This window comes from Patiria miniata, unplaced genomic scaffold (assembly GCF_015706575.1).
Source record: "Patiria miniata isolate m_02_andy unplaced genomic scaffold, ASM1570657v1 HiC_scaffold_25, whole genome shotgun sequence".
NCBI lineage: Eukaryota > Metazoa > Echinodermata > Asteroidea > Valvatida > Asterinidae > Patiria > Patiria miniata.
In genome coordinates, this window is record NW_024037064.1 from 10780935 (window position 1) to 10801138 (window position 20204).

At 41.4% G+C, this 20204-nt stretch overlaps 1 protein-coding gene across 3 annotated transcripts in view; it reads left to right on the forward strand.

The window, feature by feature from the left end:
* LOC119732952 overlaps positions 1 to 20204 on the forward strand; it is a 243974-nt gene that overhangs the window by 171332 nt on the left and 52438 nt on the right. For all 3 annotated transcript variants that reach the window (XR_005271660.1, XM_038206534.1, XM_038206535.1), the window contains 14 exons: positions 272 to 370; positions 2150 to 2308; positions 3187 to 3324; positions 5030 to 5128; positions 5800 to 5967; positions 6547 to 6681; positions 7901 to 7999; positions 8928 to 9086; positions 9350 to 9487; positions 9890 to 9988; positions 16706 to 16864; positions 17481 to 17618; positions 18061 to 18159; positions 19138 to 19242. Coding sequence is in view for 2 of the 3 variants with exons in the window: in XM_038206534.1 (XP_038062462.1) it covers positions 272 to 370; positions 2150 to 2308; positions 3187 to 3324; positions 5030 to 5128; positions 5800 to 5967; positions 6547 to 6681; positions 7901 to 7999; positions 8928 to 9086; positions 9350 to 9487; positions 9890 to 9988; positions 16706 to 16864; positions 17481 to 17618; positions 18061 to 18159; positions 19138 to 19242 (1794 nt within the window). In the remaining variant the exon portion in view is untranslated. The remainder of the gene's footprint in view (positions 1 to 271; positions 371 to 2149; positions 2309 to 3186; positions 3325 to 5029; positions 5129 to 5799; positions 5968 to 6546; positions 6682 to 7900; positions 8000 to 8927; positions 9087 to 9349; positions 9488 to 9889; positions 9989 to 16705; positions 16865 to 17480; positions 17619 to 18060; positions 18160 to 19137; positions 19243 to 20204) is intronic.

The following is a 20204-nucleotide window of genomic DNA, read 5'->3' on the forward strand; positions in this document are numbered from 1 at the left end:
TCCTCTTTGTTCCTGACCGACTGACTCGCTGACTGACAAACTAACTGATTTTCACTTGTAAATTAGCACGGTAGTCTACTGGTGAAGTGAGCTGGGCAGTGCGATTGTATAGGATTACCCCTTATTGAGCTGATTCTGGCCCATTATCTACAGCAGACACATGAACAGACTTCCAGTGAATAGCCATTCTAAATCAACTGAACATAATTAATCCTTTGCTCTGTGGGTAAGCTTTGCTAGGCCAGTTTTGTGTTGTTTATCAATCTTATAGCTTCTGACTGTCGGACCCCATGTGCCAATGGAGGGACATGTGTGCAGGGATCATGTGTCTGCACAAGTGAATATGTCGGAGGATTCTGCCAAAATATCAGTAAGTTATGCTTTAGATTTTAATTGATAGAAAAAACACCCAACACAGTAGTAAACTGTGCGTTTCTCTACTGATGGTATATTAAAGTGTGTAGCACCCGATTTCAAGAAGCAATGCGACGCATCGCAACTCGGGTTACGACCTGTAACACGTCGCAACCCATACAATCCATTTCACGAAACTTGCAATGTGTTGAATGCTTCGTAAGTTCCTTGACAACAGCTTAAAACACGTCGCAAATTACGACGTGTAGTGGTCATCGCAAAATACAATGCGTCCTTTTCTTAGCCAGTTTCAAGCCATAAAAATTACATAAACGAGACCATAATAGTACCGAGACAATGTGTAAATGTAAGTTGTAAATGGAAAATGCATTGAAATAATTATGAATTAGCCTGGAATATTGCAGTTGAAATTTCAATGAAGCTACAGTCCACCGCTAGCTTGTTTTCCTTTAAAAACTGCATCATACGTCCGCCATTTTGTTTTACGTTTTGAACACTTTTCTAGAGGAGATCTGACAACTCTTTGTTGAACATCAGAGGACTATTTATTGTAACGCTGAATAAATTCATGCAACAGTCGCCGTGTTGTGCTATAAATACACTACGACGCATCACACTTACAATGCGTTTTGTGAAATGGATCGCAGGATGCGTCGCAACTGGGACGCATCATGCGATGCATCGTAAGTTACGATGAGTTTCGTGAAATCGGGTGCAGTTCAGGTGAACTGGCAACCCAAACGACTTTAAGTATTTTGAATCCTTTTTTTCCTAGAATTAACCAATTCCCTTTGGTTACGATTTTAACTGATAGAACATTTGCGTGTGTGTGTCTGTTAATTAGCGGTGATTGCGTGTGGGAAAATTTTTCTTGTTACTTTATTTAAATAGCATCATAGATACTTGTCGTCATCTTCTTTAGAGCGCTCACATTTTTCTAATAATCAAATTGGAAGAATGATATTCTTGGATGATTGAAGATTTGCACATTTTGTGAGGTATTCTGTCAAAATGAGACCGAATTGGGCAGAGGCCAAAATGAGGGTTTGCAAGTATTAGGAAAGAGAATAAAATTCTCTTTACAATGCTGTTTGTTGCACTTCAATCGTACATTCTGTTAAGAAGTAACGGCTGTTTATAGTTTGCAAGTAATACTGACAAAAAGTCCTTTAAAAGTTTCGAGTTTTTGTAGTAGTGAGAATGAGAGATGCCAATTGTATTTCATTTAAAACACTTTTTATTCCACGATTTATATACTATTTCTTTGAAATATGTGTAGTAGACATATGTGACCCGCTCTGCAAAAATGAGTCACATGCTCCAAAGCCACTTTTGAGCTAAAGGTCTTTGAAAGAATGTTGCACAGTGTTTAAGCAATTGGAATCCTGAACATTTTAAATTTTACACAATGTCCATTTTCATCAAACCAAAATAAGTGGCACATCAAAACAAAGAGCTCAAATTCCTCAATTTAGTACAGAGTAAAACTCAAAAAGTGACTCTGGTGCCCTGTGACTCATTTTCACAGAGCGGATCACATATTGATTATTACAAATATCAATAAATCTGAAAATCGAACAAAAATCAAACCCATTCGTTTCTTTTTTGGGCATTTTTCTCCATTGTGGCCTGTGCCCAGTTTTGTGTCATTTTGCTAGAATGTGTCACAATTTTGCCAGAACGCCTCACATGTTATACATACGGCAAAGCTCTACCAGCAGAGCCGTATCTGCTTGTTACAGCTGCTAATTTACTTTTTTCCTTGATATTACAGTCAGTGGCGATTACCAGTTCCGCATTCGCATTCAGAAGGGCCAGAATCCTGTGATCGGGGACAACATGCGCATCCTGTGCGAGATCCGGGGTTCCAGTACCTACAGGAACCCTCAGTGGAGCGACCCCAACGGCAACATCATTTACTCCAAGGATCTAGGTAGGTCCGGTGGTGCAAAAAGGGTCCAATTTGCAAAACAAGTTTGGGCAGGGGAAAAATATTGTTTAAGCAGTCTTCTGGTCTTGCAAATGCATTGAGCGATTTTTGTTAAGTGTACATGAAGAGTTTATTTCTAAAACGCAATGAATGCCATTTTCAAGCTTAGAAGTTCGTTTCCTGTCCTATTATTATATCAAGTAAATAAAAGACACCTTTCTGGGACTTGAGTTGCAGAGCCCGTATCAGGAGCTTGCGACACCATCACGGTGTCTTTATCAACTGGTACGAGATGGAGGGTACGAGCTGGCCCACGCGTACGACGGCCTCTTGTCATGTGACCAAGCCTGGTCCGTGACGGGTCACGTGAGGGCCTCAACAACACCAGTTGATAAAGACACCGTGAAGGTGTCGCAAGCTCCTGATACGAGCTCTGTAACTGAAGTCCCAAAAAGATATCTTTTATTTACTTGAATGCCATTTTGTTATCTGTTTCCATGCTATCCTGGCTGCCCACAGTCGGTTTGCATGGCTGTTATATAGTTAAACACAATGTAAGAAGAAAATTAAGCAAGTTTAAACAGCATTGTAGTTGTTTATATTCTTTAAACTTTAATTGACATACACATTTTCACTTTTTTAAAATAGGTTTGTCACGTTTTGGAAATAAATTCTTCATGTACGCAGTTATATTAAAAAGAATTGAAACCTGTTTTTTTTATGAGAACACCATTATCCATTAACTATGCAAATTATTTACAATAGGTGGCTCTGATGGACTGTGCAGTTATCAGTCTGTACCAACAGCAAGGTATGCACAAAAATGAAACCTTCTGTAAAGATCTTTATCATCAATCAATTATGCAAATTATTTGCAACAGGTGGATCTGATAGTCTGTACAGTCGGCAGTCAGTTACCAACAGCAAGTTGTATATCCAAGAGGTGACTGAAGCAGAAGCCGGGACATACACCTGCCAAGTAGGCCCACTCACTACAGAGATTACCATCATACCTAGAAGTAAGTTTTAACCCTGTAGTTACTGTAGCGCCCCAAACCACTGTGCCTATTACTCACTGTAGCGCCCTAAACCGTCCACTCACTCCACAGTTTGTTGATTTTTCAGTGAATAAAATACAATGTAATACAATGAAGTCTGTAGGTACTGTGTGGGGCACTGTGGGACAATGGTTACAGTGTACGACTTGTGTGCCGTGGTACATGGGTTAAAACCTTGACAAGGAACATGATGCTTGTGTTCTTGGGCAAGGCACTTTACTACAATTGCCTCTCTCCCCCAGGATTATAATTGGGTAGCTGTGAAGGTAGAGACCAGAATGCGTTGATCTTCAGCTGCTGCAGGGTTATTCCTGATGAACAGGGATAATAATTGTGATGCGTATTTGATCATATTCTTATGGAATTTACGCGATATAAATGTACAAATTATTATTATTACCACTGTTTGAAAAGTTCATGCACAGGAAGCGGTTCCATAATCTCTTTATCAACACGCTTGTAGCTACAGACCCTTTAAAACACGCTAGTCAGCTCTTCTGCAAATTGTCAAATAAACTAGAAAGGAAATTGCAGTGTTATAGTCCAGTTCATCACAACCGACGCTGGTCACAAATAAATCACAAGTCAATTCACAAGTTCTGTTGCAAGTGAAAGTGGTTGGACAAAATCAAAGGAATGGCTTTGTGACAGTAACATTTGAAGAACATGTGACCTAACTTGGGTGCACTGGACTAAGAAACTAGCGAAAAGTAATGAAAAGTAACTTGGAAACTAATGCTCTACCAACTCAGCCGTCTTGTCCTATGGGCTCCGTGCATCAACGAAAGAGGGTGCCCTTTTACCTAGCAACGACGTCCCATGGGCGGTACATTTAGCTGGTTGACACGCACCGTTCCTTAATTGTGTGTGACGCACGTACACACCAGGGGATTTGTACTATGTACGTGCAGTGGTACGTACGGCCGCGCGTTGCGGCAAAATTGCAGTCAGGCAAGATGGCGTTGGTCGGTCACCCCCCAACTGTACTTTCTTTGCCGATGAGTGGGTACTTGTGAACGGAGCGGATACATTCATCTTCCATTTGTAAATTTCTTTGTTCAATAGATGCAAGTCAGGAGCTAGTTGGTTATCAAGTTTCTGTCTGAGAGATCCCGTTTGCTGTTTTCAAAAGTTTGCAGTAATGCCAATGTTGCTAGCATGGGCCAAATGACACGAAGGGGTATTCGAATTTGCAATTTGTTGGGTGCCTGGCAGAAGGACACATGAGCGCTCTGACTCGAAAATCACTTTCAAGAAAACTGCATTGAAAAGCTCCAATGTTTCCCCGCGGGTATTATGTTCTCTCAAGCCAAATATAAACTGTACAAATTTGTTATTTGTCACACGAATGAATCATAATGTGTGGGACAACTTGTGTTAATTTCCGACGGAAATCTTTAAATGTCATTAAAATAGAGGCAATTTTCTGCATATGCCCTTTTGCTGGGAATGTTTAAGTGATTACGCGTTCGCGTATAAGGGTGTACGCCCATATGCCCTTCTGCCAGGCACACAACGAATTTAAAAATCTAAAAGTCCACTTAAAGTCATCCTTAATTCAACATTAATACGAAAACATAGCCAAGACATTAGGTTACCAGGTAACTACCTTCAGTAATGGTTATCCTTTGTTTTCTGTTTCTTTCTTTTTCATTTTCTGTGGCAGGGGAGACTTGTGTTGGTCCGTGTTTGAATGGAGGAGTCTGCCAGGATGGGGCGTGTAGGTGTGCCATAGGATATGCTGGAGAGTCCTGCGATATACCAGGTAATCATGGACGGGTATAGCCAGTTGAAACAGGTGGCCATTTTATTCAGGTGGCCACAATTGACAGGTGGCTACAATGAACAGGTGGTGATGGACAGGTGCTGTATTGGACAGGTGACCACATTCCACAGGAGGCCATGATAAATACATGCTTACAATTGACAATTGGCTAAAATTGCAGCTTGACCACACAAAAAGGCAGTGAAAGCATAGGACCAATAGGGCCACAAAATAAAGGTGGCCACAAAAGACAGGTGACCACATTGGATAGTTGGTCTCAAAAGACAGGTGGTCTCAAAAGGTAGGTGGCCACTATGGACAACGATGGACATTTGATCACGGTAGACTATTGGCCACAGTATCGAGAGGATACAGTGGGCGCGTGGCCCAAATGAATAGGTGACCACAGTTGACAGGTGGTTAGAATGTACAGGTGACATATTGGACAGGTGGTTAGAATGTATAGGTTTCACAATGGACAGATGGTATAATAGTGGCTTATATTTTTATACCAAGTGCTTTTCCTGTTTTGTTTGGATAGGGAAAGTTAGAGTTGATTCCAAATAGAATCATGACTCAAGACAAACTTGGAATAGTGTCAACAGTTTTGTGAGTCATACCTATGTTTAACTTGCAAAATGGATGAAATGTTATTTTTCTCTTTTGTCTAGTTGATCTGTCTGGTGATGGTCTAACAATCACAATCACACCGAGCATCGACAGAGAACCACGACAGGGAGAAAATGTGACATACAGATGTGCCATTCAGGAAAACCAGATTTACATGGACCCAGTATGGAGAGATGGAGCAGGCAACATAGTCACTACTGCCCTACCAGGTAACAATAGAGAATTATAACATAAACACAGTCACAGTGTGGGATAAAACAGGCAATATAATCACTAATGCATGCCCTTCTTGGTAAGTCTTGTGTAATACTGAATTATAACATAAACACAGTCACAGTATACGTAGGGGTAAAACAGGCAATACATGTATAGTCACTAATGCATGCCCATGCGTGGGTTCGAGCCCGCCGGGTGGACACTTGTGCCCTTAAGCAAGGCACTTAACCATTATTGCTTTGTCCTTCGGATGGGACGTAAAGCCGTAGGTCCCGTGTGTTGTGTATTCCAATGCACATAAAAGAACCCAGTGACACTTATCGCTAAGAGAAGGGGTTTGCCCCGGTGTTTCTGGTCTCCTGTATAAACTCCCATGCGGAGTATTTAGGAGATTAACCAACTAAGAACAAGTAAGTATTGTGTAATACAAGATAACATATGCACTTGTGTCATGCAGTTTAATCACTACTACCCTGCTGGCAAGTTTCCTGTACTACAAGTGGAAACGAATGTACACACAGGCCATAACTCTCATCCAATCCTTTTACCTATTTGATCATCCCCAATTACAGGTCAGAATGTGAACACGGAAGCAGTGAACTCCTTTGTCAGTGAGCTGACCATTCTTGACATGTCACTAGAGCAGGAGGGCATCTACAGCTGTTCAGTTGGGCCAATCACAAGCTTCTACACGGTCACAGTAGCAGGTATGTAGGATCAATTCAATTTTTGCCATCATTCAATGTACATTTTCACCTAAACTTCACCTTCATCCAGTCTTCACCTTCATCCAGTCTTCACCTTCATCAAATATGCAAATTGTCCTAATGTACCCCATAGTCCAATATGGACCTTCATCCAATCTACACCTTCATCCAATCTACACCTTCATCCAAACTACACCTTCATCCAATCTACACCTTCATCCAAACTACACCTTCATCCAGTCTACACCTTCATCCAATCTACACCTTCATCCAACCACTTTCATCCCATCTACACCTTCATCCAATCTACACCTTCATCCAAACTACACCTTCATCCAGTCTACACCTTCATCCAATCTACACCTTCATCCAACCACTTTCATCCCATCTACACCTTCATCCAATCTACACCTTCAACCAACCTTCATCCAAACTACACCATCATCCAAACTACACCATCATCGAAACTACACCTTCATCCAATCTACACCTTCATCCAATCTACACCTTCATCCAATCTACACCTTCATCCAACCTTCATCCAGTCTTCATCCAATCTACACCTTCATCCAATCTACACCTTCATCCAATCTACACCTTCATCCAACCTTCATCCAATTTGCACCTTCATCCAATCTACACCTTCACTCACTCTCAGTGGTGGATCAAGGAGGTGTGCCTTCTCACGGAATACATTCAGTAAACTTTGGACGTTTTCTGAAATGGGCAGGATCTTGCCTCTTTTTTTGGCAGCGTCTATTCTTAGCCGTAGGGGCTACCTGCCCTAAGATTCGCAAGAAATAGTCTAAATCTTTTTGTGTGGGAACTAGACTATCCGAAACCCAACCCCTGTCCTCCCACGCAGTGGGCAAGGGGGCAAATTAAAGCCGCTTCATACAGTTTTACCCTATATCCAATCTCCACCCTTTTATTCAATTTTCACATTCAATACATGTTCACTTATGTAGTCAATCTACACCATCATTCAACCAACACATTCATCAAGTTTCCTTCTGTGTCTAATTAATGCAAAGATTTAACAGGGACTATTTATTTTTCTTGTTATCCGGATTCCATTGGCTTCTTTGATGAATCAGGTTTTATAGGCTATCGTGGGATTGTCTTTTACTTATGTTGTAATTCAGTTTTGTAGAGCATTTACTGATCGATATGAACATTTTATTAAATTTTTTTCTTTAATTCCTTGTTTTATTTTCAGCTCCTGGCTGTATACCTGATTGCATCAATGGTGGTGCTTGCATTAATGAGGAGTGTCTGTGCCCGGATGGCTATTCTGGCGACTTCTGTCAAATAGAAAGTAAGTGATCAGATAGTGATTGGATGGCAGGCAGGCTGGCTGGCTAGCTTGCTGGATGGGTGGATGGCTGACTAGTCAGTTGGCTGGTTGGTTTGCTTGCTGGCTGGCTGACTTCCCGGATGGTTGACTGGCTGGCCGGTTGACTTACTGGCTGGATGGTTGGCAAGCTGGCTGGCTGGTTTGCAGGCTGGCTGGCTGGCTGGTTTGCTGGCTGGCTGGCTGGCTGGTTGGCTCGATGGACGGATGGTTGGCTTGTTGATTGGTTGGCTGGCTGGCTGGATGGTTGGCTTGTTGACTGAGTAGCTGGTTGGCAAGCTGGCAGGTTGGCCTGTTGGCTGGCTGACTGGCTGAATTGATAGATGGTTGGCTTGTTGACTGAGTAGGTGGTTGGTTAGCTGGTAAGCTGGCTAGCTGGCTGGCTGGATTGATGGATGGTTGGCTTGTTGGCTGGCTGAGTGGCTGGCTGGTTGGCTGGCTGGCAGACAGGTAGGCTGGCTGGCTGGCTTGCTAGTTGGCTGGTTGACTGGCTGGTGGGTAGGCTGGCTGGTTGGCAAGCTGGCAGGTTGGCCTGTTAGCTGGCTGGCTGGCTGGATGGATAGATGGTTGGCTTGTTGACTGAGTAGGTGGTTGGCAAGCTGGTTGGCTGGTAAGCTGGCTAGCTGGATGGCTGGATTGATGGATGGTTGGCTTGTTGGCTGAGTGGCTAGCTGGCTGGCTGGCTTACTTGCTAGTTGGCTTGTTGACTGGCTCGTGGGTAGGCTGCCTGGCTAGCTGGGTTGGTTTATTTGCCATCCCCTAATCTGTAGCTACAAAATTAGCAATATCATCCCCTTATATATTTTTCATCCATTAATTCCTTAGGGATCTGTAGTACTGAGGAATTTTCAAGGTAGGAAAATATAACCCTTCTTTTTTATTTATTTCACAGCATTCCGTCCCTTCAGTCTGAATGTCACCATTGGACCAAACTACAATCCAGTTGTCGGAGGTGAAGTTTCCTTTCTCTGTGAGGCAGTCGGGACCCACGCCCTTGAGAACCCGACCTGGTTCAACCAGTACGGTGTGGCCATTGGGGAACAGGATGAAGGTAAGGTGCCAGACAATGGTAGAAGTGCATTGTCACTTGAATGTAACACATGTGCATCACGCACATACGTTAAATTCGCATCCATGTAAATTTCAATCAAACACGAGTGGGACTCACATGAATGTAGAGAATGTTAGTAGGTGATCAGTAGTAGGTGAAGTATGGGCGCAGTGTTCTACACATCTCGGGTTCAAATACCTGTCCAGCCAATTTCTTTTTTTCGTCCTAAATTTGATCACGTTGTCATGTGTCTTCCATTGCAGTGTTCGGCCGTGTGTATACCACCAATGTATCCAGTTTTGCTCAGAGAATTACCATCAACGACATTAATGAGATAGATGCTGGAATCTACACATGCGAAGCCGGCCCTAGAAGAACCAGCATTGTGCTGTCTGTTTACGGTATGTCTAGTATATCGCAAGATATTCATGAGTAAAATATGTATCAGTTTTCCAATATTTAGGCTCTGATCTACACTTATCAAGCATTTCAATCTCTTTATCCACGTTATCAAAGATCAAGTAAGACATGATATATTTATAATATATTGATAAGGTTTCAGAGATTGAGACATTTATATTTACTAGGTTACAAGGCAAGTTTAAAGGGGCATAGCACTCTACTGACTGTGAAATATAATACGTATCAGACACAATCAGCTACAGAATGAGTATTTCAATCCTTGTCTGAGGTATATCAGGAATACCAGTGTGATAGTGTAGGTATATTTTATGCTGTTGTGTAGTCCCATGTATATTACATGAAAATAAGCGATGGAATAAATAATTTGTTTTATCTTGCAGTTCCGGAGTGTCTCCAGGAATGCCAGAATGGAGGGACCTGTGTGGAAGGGGTGTGCGCATGCCCTGACGGAATTGTTGGACAGTTCTGTGAATACTCTCGTAAGTTTCAGACAACTATTACATTTATAATATCTTACTGCTAATATTTATTATAATGGTAATATCTTAAGCAAATATTTTGTTATTAAAAGAAGTCTTTCTAGAGAATGATAATACAAAGTATTTATGAAGCGCTTTACGAAAAACAAAGCACTTAACACACATCCACAAAAAGTAACAAAAAGAGAAACAGACACAATAGGATTAGGATTTGACTTTGAACAAGAATGTCTTAGGGCAGCCTTCAAAATTGATTACGCGAACTGTTCGCGAACTTCGCGAATATTTCCAGAGCTAGCCAGTTTGCGAACTTCGCGGAGCTACTCATCCATCCGTGGTCAAGTTAATGAGGTAGCGCGAAACTTGCGCCTTTGTTATGTTAATGGTCGTACTGAATAATTCACAGCACTTGCACGTCTTATTATCATAACGCGAAGTCAGCGAACATGCGTGCCGATGTATTTTCCAGAGACTGTTCGCAATCAGTGTCCAGAAGTAGCATGTGAAATGTCGATTTTTTTATTGCAGGAATTAGTCAAACAACCGAACGGATATTTGGACAACTTTCTGTTTTGGTACATTGCGAACAGAGACTGTTCGCAATCAGTGTCCAGAAGTAGCATGTGAAATGTCGATTTTTTTATTGCAGGAATTAGTCAAACAACCGAACGGATATTTGGACAACTTTCTGTTTTGGTATTATATAGATGTTTCGGTATTATATAATGCAATCACTCAATTGTCAAAAATAAAGTTGAAGGAAACACCAATTGTCCAAAAACAAATTAACGTAAAAACACGAAAGATCGTTTTAAAAGATCGTTTCAAAAACTTTTCTCTCCATTAAGTGTAATAATTATTTTGATAACTTTTTTACAATACTACCCGGGAACCTAAATTACGGTATTATGCTTAACACGGTTCAAGTAAATGAAACATTATGATTGAAATACATTGTACATGTAATTATTTTTATTACCTTCGGTTTAAAAATGAACGAAACGGGTTTGGAAAGAAATGCGAATAAACTGAAGACAACTGTTGATAAACTCTCTATCGGGAAAGTACAGAAACTGTCACTCATGAATTTTTACGAAGCCCACACGTCACTAAAATATCCTTGGCAACATTGTTACTATAGATATGCCTTGCGCAAGACAACCTATATATGGGATGTGTGGGCGGGTCTTATTGTCTATCAATCAAATCAGTTTGGCGCGAACGTTTCCCAGCTCATCTCATTGGTGGTGAAATGTCGTCATGACGATAAACCTGTCTGTCTTGCGCAGCGCCGGTGACAATTTCAAGTTCCCACGCCCTTATGTTTTGGCGAGTAGCCAAACTGACCAGAATCCTTTTGCGCCAGACATGACAAAGCATGGGGGCGTCGTTTGGAGCTGCCGACGGCTGTTTACTGTACAGGTTGTATCAGGCTACGTAGCTACGCGGAGTTCGCGAACCTCAGCTGTGCTGCCGTCGTGTTCCCCGTGCCAACATACATCGACCAACGTATAAAGGTTGCATGGGACCTGACTTCCAGCGCAACGTGTGCTCAGATTAATAATGCCCGTTCCTTTGGGTCGAACTACTGACTGCGTATATTGGGTGCCGATATCAAGGCATTCCGAAGGGACGGCTGGTCTGGTGCAGTGTGAATTTAGGGGGAAAAAACGGACGGTTGGCCATAAATTGTGACCATTTGGAATTTTTTTTCCCGGAACAGAATTAAGATTTTTAAAACATGCTTAAAGTATACAAGTATAATGTAAATCTCACTGAATTGAAACTCCAAATTCGGCCATTTAAATTGTTGTATCTCCAAAATGCAAACACCTATGAAGCTAGCTGATTCAAGCTCCATTGATTTTGTTGTGTAATTTTCATCATGGTGATACAAAATAGGATAATTTTATTTTTCGCTAAAAATGATATTCGTCGGACGCCCTAATCCAACATCTTTGAAGAATAATAAGTGAATTTGAAATGAAAAATAAAACCGCTCCCATTCATGGAAGTCTCGAAAAAAATGGTTTCGTGAATTTTTTTTTTTTAACCATATCATCCATGTTGATTAAAACAATTATTGTGAAAAAAAATGTATTATTTTATTAGATTATTTCGTTTACTGTCGGTGTCGTACAAAACAAAGCCGTAAAAATATCGAGACCTCCATATGACTTGTGCCCACTTATAGTAAAAGAAAATGCTGGAGGATTCGACGACGAGAAGGAAAAAAAGTAATTACATTTGTATTGAGCCTTCAGAACAACATAAACAAGTAGTGAAGTACACGCATAGCATGCAGTGGCTTGGACGGTACACAATAGATAGTCTACAAGATTAGTGTGCGCATCTGTGCTGCAGCGTAGCACTAGAGTCAGCTCCCCCTGCAACCTTTACACGTTGGTTGATGTATTGATGCAGGGATCACGACGGTAGCTCAGGTTCGCGAAGTCCGCGGCGCTGTAGCTGTCAACGTAAATCAACCGGCTCGACGCATCATAACCATAGAGAAGCACACAAATGACTGGACCGTACAAGGACATCAAGAAGGCCAACATCACAGCAGATATGGAGTTCTTCAAGACACATGTAGACAGACGGAAGGGAATGATTATTTTCTCCAAGTGCCTACCCCCGGAACAGTGTGCACACTGTGCGGAGCAACCCATCAGAAACATTGAAGCAGTCCACCTGTACAAGAACTTTGGAGTTTGGAAAAGGGATGGCACTATCCCATTCAGTGACACTTCTTCTACCCAAAGCCAACTCTTAAAGGCCAGTCCGAATGTGAGACAAGACTAGCAGCCACTTCCCCTGCGTGTCCCGTTCCTATACTTTCCGTATTACTTTCTTTGTTTTTGTAAATATTTTCTTTCTTTTTGTAAAAACATGTACTGTATTGGACGAGTATTATCGGGCAGAACGGTCTGGATGACATGTTATTATTGGGCCTACCCCCCCCCCCCCCCCCCCAATCGTAATTTCTGGAAAACTGCATTTGTACTGACCGTACACATGTAGCTCCTTTGGAATATTTTTATCCACAAATGAGCCGAGGCGAGTGTTGCTATACCCTTCATCAAGAAACGGGTGGTCTTACCGACAATGAATTATGCATGTTTCAAAAAGTGAAGTCGGGCCAGGGAGGTAGTTTCAGATCAGTTGATAAAAAAAAACCTTTGTCCATTAAACCCCTTTATCGGCACCACATTTTCAATTGACTCGACTGTACATTGTACCCATATTATTAAGTGATCGTACTATTCAGCAGGCATGGTGATGCGATTCTGCAATTTTCTGGATTGAAATAAGAAGTTGATAAGACAGTTTTATAATTTTTTGTCACCAGATCTAGTATATAGATGAACATAAAGGCATCCGCGTTCTGATCATCCTTTCCAAACTATACAGACCAATTCCCGGTAAATAAACTCATGGGAAATTCCCGCGGGAGGTTTTCGCCCCACCGCCACCCCAGCAACCGTGCACACTAGACACATTTATAATAACTCCCGTGAGCGAGATGCAGTCGTTCCACCCTCGCAATCCAACCCCGGGAAATGTGCCAAAATGTTTGTGTATGGGCGGCCGGACGCACTCAGACAATTTTGAGAAAAAAAATACCCTCACGTTTCTCGTAGATGATGGATGGCGTTGAGAAAAAAAGCTCACTCGTGAAATTCACCACAGTAATAGTTTCGTAAAAGTAGCTGTTCAACTGAACTTACCCATATTCAGTACAGTATATTTATTGTGGAAAATATACGCAGCTTTTTATTAGTTTATTTCGTTTACGCTGTCGGCCTGAATGACAAAAATTCATGTACATGAACAGCCATGTAAATAACTCGGGACTTTCCCATTTTGAGCACGCAATGCATGAGCACGCAATGCATGAGCACGCAATAACCGTAGTCAGCTCCAGGCCGAACAATGCACTGAGGTTATGGGAACACATGCACATGTGATAGGGCTCCCGCGAACATTGCAGAGTCTATCACCAAATGCAAAGAAGCACCCGTATCCAGTGAGAAATGACACGAACGAGGTGCAGAATTTTGCCTTCCTTGGCCGACTGAGTCTTCACATCGTAGATCAGATGAGTCTACATGTTGTTGATGTACTAATCATCTTGCCTATAGAACGGTAGCAGTAGCAGTCCAACTCTGCAGCCGCCCATGATACGTGTAGTGTCTACATTCCCATTATTATTATGCCCAATTCACTTCGATGTGTATCAATTATCATACAATTTAAGGTAATCGTGTATATTATAATAATTATAGTTTTTGATTCCCGTTCATAAATCAAAACCCTGCCGCCTAGCTCATATTCAACATAATATCTTGTTGAACTTTGAGTTCAATGATGCAATAATAAAGTAACTTACTAATTTCATATTTATTTACTCATTGAACTTCAGTGTAAAAGAACAATCATATTAGAAATGTACAGATCCTAATGGAGATCTTTGACGAGAAGAAAATTGTAAAAATTGTAAAAAAAAAAATAATAATAATGTACAAGCATGCAAAATCCACCCCCCTCCTCAAAATTGCTTTATTTCAGACTTATGAGTTCACCCGAACACAATAAAGAAAACAAAAACTGAATCACAATTTATCCGCCCATAGAAGTAAAAGGCTTCAGAATTCCATGCGGAGTAAAAATGCAATCATACATGATGTAGAACAACATACATGTGCATGCACGCGTTGTACTGTACAATCCGAAAACATTACAATTGCGCTTGAAGTCAGCTCCCATGCGACCTTTTACATGTTGGCCCATCCATTGATACAGGGATCACGACGGCAGCACAGCTAGCTAGCTAGCTGAGCATGAGGTTCGCGAACTCCGCGTTTCAGCCCAACAGCCTGCACATTAAACAGCCGTCGGCAACTCCACACGATGCCTGGCGCAAAACTGGTCTGGCTGGTTTGGCTCCTTGCCCAAATAAGAGCGTGGGAACTTGTGAAGCGCAAGACAGACAGGTAGATCGTCATGACGACGGCGTGTCACCACCAATGCGACGAGCTGTGAAAACGTTCCCGCCAAACTGGAGTTCACTGATAGGCAATAAGACCCGCCCAAACATCCCATATATAGGTTAACTAGTGCAAGGCATTTCCATAGTAACATTATTGTCCAGGATATCTAGTGACGTGTGTCGGCTTCGTAAATATTCATAAAACAGTTTCTAAACTGCATAGTCAAAGTTGATTTAACCGTTCTCTTCAGTGTCTTACTATAATAATTTCTTTCCAATTCTGTAACGAAATTTTCATATACATGTATGTTTTGAAGAAACGGGAAATGATTTATTCTATCCTAACTGGACGCTTTTTATTATCCCTCTAAAATTACAGTTGATTTTTTAATTGCTTTTACGGTCATTAAGCATAAAGATTAATAATTGTTCGGCTAATATATTTGCGTTTGGGTGCATTACCTCCTTCAAAAGAAAATTTGTTATGTATTGCTAAGGCATTTCAAAAAAGACGGAAGTATTTATTTTCGGAGTGAAACTCTGAGCATGGCCGGGGAGATCCGCAGCAACTAGAAGTTGTTTTATTGATAAACGTATTAGGCCTGATATACTCCTCTTCAATTCTACCTTACGGAGGAAAAATAGAAAGGGCTACATGCAGACAACATCACCAGTAAATAAGTTCTACAGAATGCGGAAATCGGAAGCCATGGATAGTACACTTTTCCGTATCACGACAATCGGTGCTTAATTATATAAAAAAAAAAGTGCAGTTCATATACAAATAATATAGATCGTATTTTGAGGCGAAACGCTTTCTGAAAATACATTTTGGCAGTCTTTGTGCTTGATGAATACCGCAGGTGTGAAGTTAAAATATTGCCCAAGGGCCAAGAAACTTGCGGCAAGAATTTTCATTCCAATTTCAGGAAGTTGATTTCAAGTTGTCAACATTATCAAACGATGTGACGGAAATTTGCCACTTATCAAAAAATATTCGGGAACACAGCGCCTTGCTAGCTCCTGGTTTAACAAATACCGCCGACGCAACTAAGCCTGAATATTACCGGAGCACTGACCGGTAGCTTACGTGAACTCCGCGTATGCCAGTTTCGCGCACTTCGCGAACCCAGCAGCTGTAGCATATTAGCATAGTTTTAGCATAACAAAGGCGCATTGTCATGCGATGCAAATGAACCTGCACAGCCCGAAGTTTACTCCTAACTTGGAATCAAAATTAGTTCGCGAACTTCGCTGACTTCGCGAGGGCTCAATTTTGAAGGCTGCCCTTAAGGAGATGTTTGAATACAGGCAGTGAGACCGCCTCTCTCAGACAGAAAGAAAGGAAGCTCATTCCACATGCGAGGGGCGGCCACAACGAAAGAGCTATCTGCAGCCTTCTTCCTACTTCTAAGGACAGAAAGCCGGGTCTGATCAGATGATGAACGGAGTCGGTGTCTGTAAGCATCAGGAATATTTGAGTGATGTGAATGTAATACGTCAACCAGATATGATGGAGCTTGAGTGTTGAGAATTTTGTACGTACACGTGGGTGTAATTTTGAAGGTTATCCTCCTTTTAACAGGGAACCAATGTAGCTCTACCAGCAGGCCATCAGAAGAAGCATTTGGGCTCAAAAGTGCATGAACTACGAACTGATTAGCCAAATTGTAAAAAAAAAAGTAAACACTTCGTTATTTTTTTTCCCTTTTTCTTTTTTGTAGTGGACTTGGATTTCCGCATCTATCTCAGGCCAAGCACTCCCGAGAGTCCCAAAGTTGGTGGCAGCTACAGCGTGGAGTGTGACATTGTGGGACCAGTGAGAATCGGTACCCCGGAATGGACCACGCCCGAGGGGCAGCCAATCAGAGGACTCGGGCTGGGTGAGTGTGTTTATGGTGTCGTCTCGTATCCCGATTGGTCCAAGTTAGAATAATCAAATACTAAATTATTTGATAAACTGCACAAACTCTAGTCAACAACGAGGTTTATAGTGTCAAAGCTTTCTAAATTCGGAATTTGCCTCTTCACCTCAAATCAATCTCTAAAAATTTCCTCTCGTAAGGTTTACTATATGGCTATAAATGAATCAATAGTCCCATGTTTCCAAATCCCAACGCCAATTCATGCTAGGCCAGGTCTCAAATCTTATATTCATTGTGAAATGATTGAAGTACCCTGTTCCAATGACTACAGAGTCAGACTCTTGTGTGATGTACTTGAGTTGACACCCTTCTGTGAGACCATGGTTCTTGTGTTCTTAGGCAAGACACTTTTCTTCGCTTGCCATTGTCTAGCCAGGAGTATAGTACCTGTGTGCGTAAAGACCAGACTGCGCTGTTCTCAAGCTGCAGCAGAACACCGGTCTCATGGCCTGAGGAATGGGCTAAAATTCTGAAGCCCTTGCCATAAATTTTTCATATAAGCATCGAATTGTTATAATTCTTGACATTTTTTCAGATGTTGTTATTAATTTTATTTACTATTTTTATTAACTAGGAGGCACAGGGCACAAATATGCTGATTACGTGAACCCAAGAACGACCTCCGTCATTATCAACCGCATCATTGAGGCAGATGTAGGACCATACAAGTGCACAGTGGGACCAATCAGCGCGGAGTTTAACATCACACTAGGTATGAAATCACACATGGTTTCATTCTCTGTAATACCTCAATATATAGGCCAAGCAATACCATTCTGTTTTGCCATGTTGCCAAAGCATGTACATATTTTTCCCTTGACAAGCAAGTTTTGTTCTTGGCAATTCCAGTAGAAATGTACTGAAATGACTGTGGCAGGGCCAATTAACCATGATAGTTATTAAAGGGCTGTTACTTGAAAACATATTATGTGCAATTTTCTACTGTACCTAAGGCCTATGAAAAATTTGGGGGCCCACGAAAATACTACAGTGTGCCTACAAGCTTATGGCCTATGGAACACTGGTGCCTAGGGCCTACGGAATACCTAATCGGGCCCTAAAATGATAGAAGGCAGCCTTTTGATTTCAAGCAGATGTCAGGTCTAGGGTTTTAAAGATATCTATGATTATGTCTCCTTCTTTATATTATTCAGCGCTCTCTTGCGACAAAGATTGTGTGAATGGTGGAGTTTGCAAGGAGGGCATCTGTGACTGCCCAGAACCATTCACTGGAGATTATTGCGATGGAATAGGTATGATGCAGTGATTTTGGGGAGAAATCTTCATCTAGTTTACTAATGGTACTTGGTTGATATGGGTATAGTACTTTTCAGAGTGATGCTGCCATGGTATAGTCTTACCTAAAGTTCGTGGTAACATAAATAGCAAATGTGATGTGCAAATTGTTTTCTGCTTAGGACAATTTTGACCGAGTTGTGGGGACATTCAACTGTTCTATCAGGTGTACCCAAAGTGTATGCATTAGGGAGACCCATATTGTTGGGAAGTTTTCTCCTTTTTAAAAAAATTGGATCAACTTGTAGGGACTTATTAACTGTCACTCATCAGGAGTGCGGTTCCTGCAATTATGGAACAAGTGTGCAGCAGCAGGGTCCGCATTGTTGGGAGGTTTCTATTGTTAAGGAAAATTACGATCTAAGTTGTAGGGACTTTGATTTATCCCCACAGCCCCTATAGTCCCCATATTAACTGTGACTCATCAGGTGTATGTTCCCCATATTTCTGGAACAAGTGTGTGCATTAGCAGAGTCCGCGTTGTCGGGAAGGTATTGTTGGAAAATTAGAACCGAGTTGTGGGGACTGTTTTTAGTCCCAACAATAACATCCTTCATCAGGTGTGTGGTCCCCACAACTATGGAACAAGTATGTTTAGGAAAATTAAGACCAAGTTGTGGGGACTTTTGACTGTCACCACAATATTTTTAGTCCCCACAATAACTTTTGTTCATCAGGTGTGTTGGCCCCACTTCTGCAGAACAAGTATTGGTGTACGTTTATTACATACATTTTGAGGACAGTGAGACTTTGTTGTCCGGATGAATGTAGGTCTTCTGTTGATGAGAACGGTCCTTGAATGTCTGCATGCTAATAGTGTATTGGAAAGTGTTATTATAACAAATGGAAGCATTGCCTTGTCCTCGGACAGTATGACACAATTCAACGGTGTTATTACGTGTATTTGCTTTTCTGTCTTGTTTGCAATGTTTTAGAAGAGGGATGCAACGTACTGCGTGTCTGCTACAACGGTGGTACCTGCAACAATAAAGAGTGTGTCTGCACTCCGGACTACCAAGGAGACTTCTGCCAATACTCTAGTATGAACATCTTTTATTCTCTCTGTTATCAGCTGACATTGCCGTTTTTTTGATACATTGTATTTTAAAAATAGCCCATCAACCATTGTTGGTCATCAATCATGCAGCTCATAGTGGCTTACAGTGAACTTTCAAATAAAAATTGAGTATTTGTATTTACAAGTAAAGGTATGTAAATCAACTTGATAGCACATTATTTGTTCAATATTCAGGTGTTTTGCTGAAGTTTATATTCATGAGGATCACAAGTTTACGTAACACGGTGGACATTTTAGGGATGGGATTTCTGTGAAATATCACTTTGGGTATTTAAAGGGACACTGGGTCCTGGAACAGCCCAATTGGGCTACAAAATGCGCTTTGAACGAGATGATGATAATCGGAAATAGCTTTTAAAAGTAGGATATAAACATCCACACAACTATCCTTTCAAAACTGGGCGTTTTTGTGTTATTCCTGTATTATGCCTGCGAGAACGAATTTCGGGGTCCACTTTTGCGACCCCATATTTCGAGCTGTATGGATGCTAGTTGTAATTTCATTCGTATGCGTAAAGTGTTAGCCTTTTGCGGACGTTGAAGAAACCACAATTTTTTGCATTGGTGATTGGACACCGCGCGCTGTTCCCGAGACACACAACGTGTATAGCGTACATGAGAACGACACGAAAAACGTATTCGTACTCCGTCATGTCCGATGTAAACAAGCGGTTTTTATTCGTCTTTTCTCGGGAACGGTAAGACATTAGGTTGGTTTCCTTTCAACCAGATGTTTGAAATAGGCTAAGTAAACAATCCAAAACATAACATTTTCGGGGATTTCAGGACCTAGTGCCCCTTTAAATGGAATTCTTTGCATAAAGAGCCTCTTTTAATGAAAACTCGTATTTTTCCTACTCTTTAAAAACTTTAATTTTCTGATTCGATCCCCAGAATGTATTGCAATCGACTGCAGTCTACAAT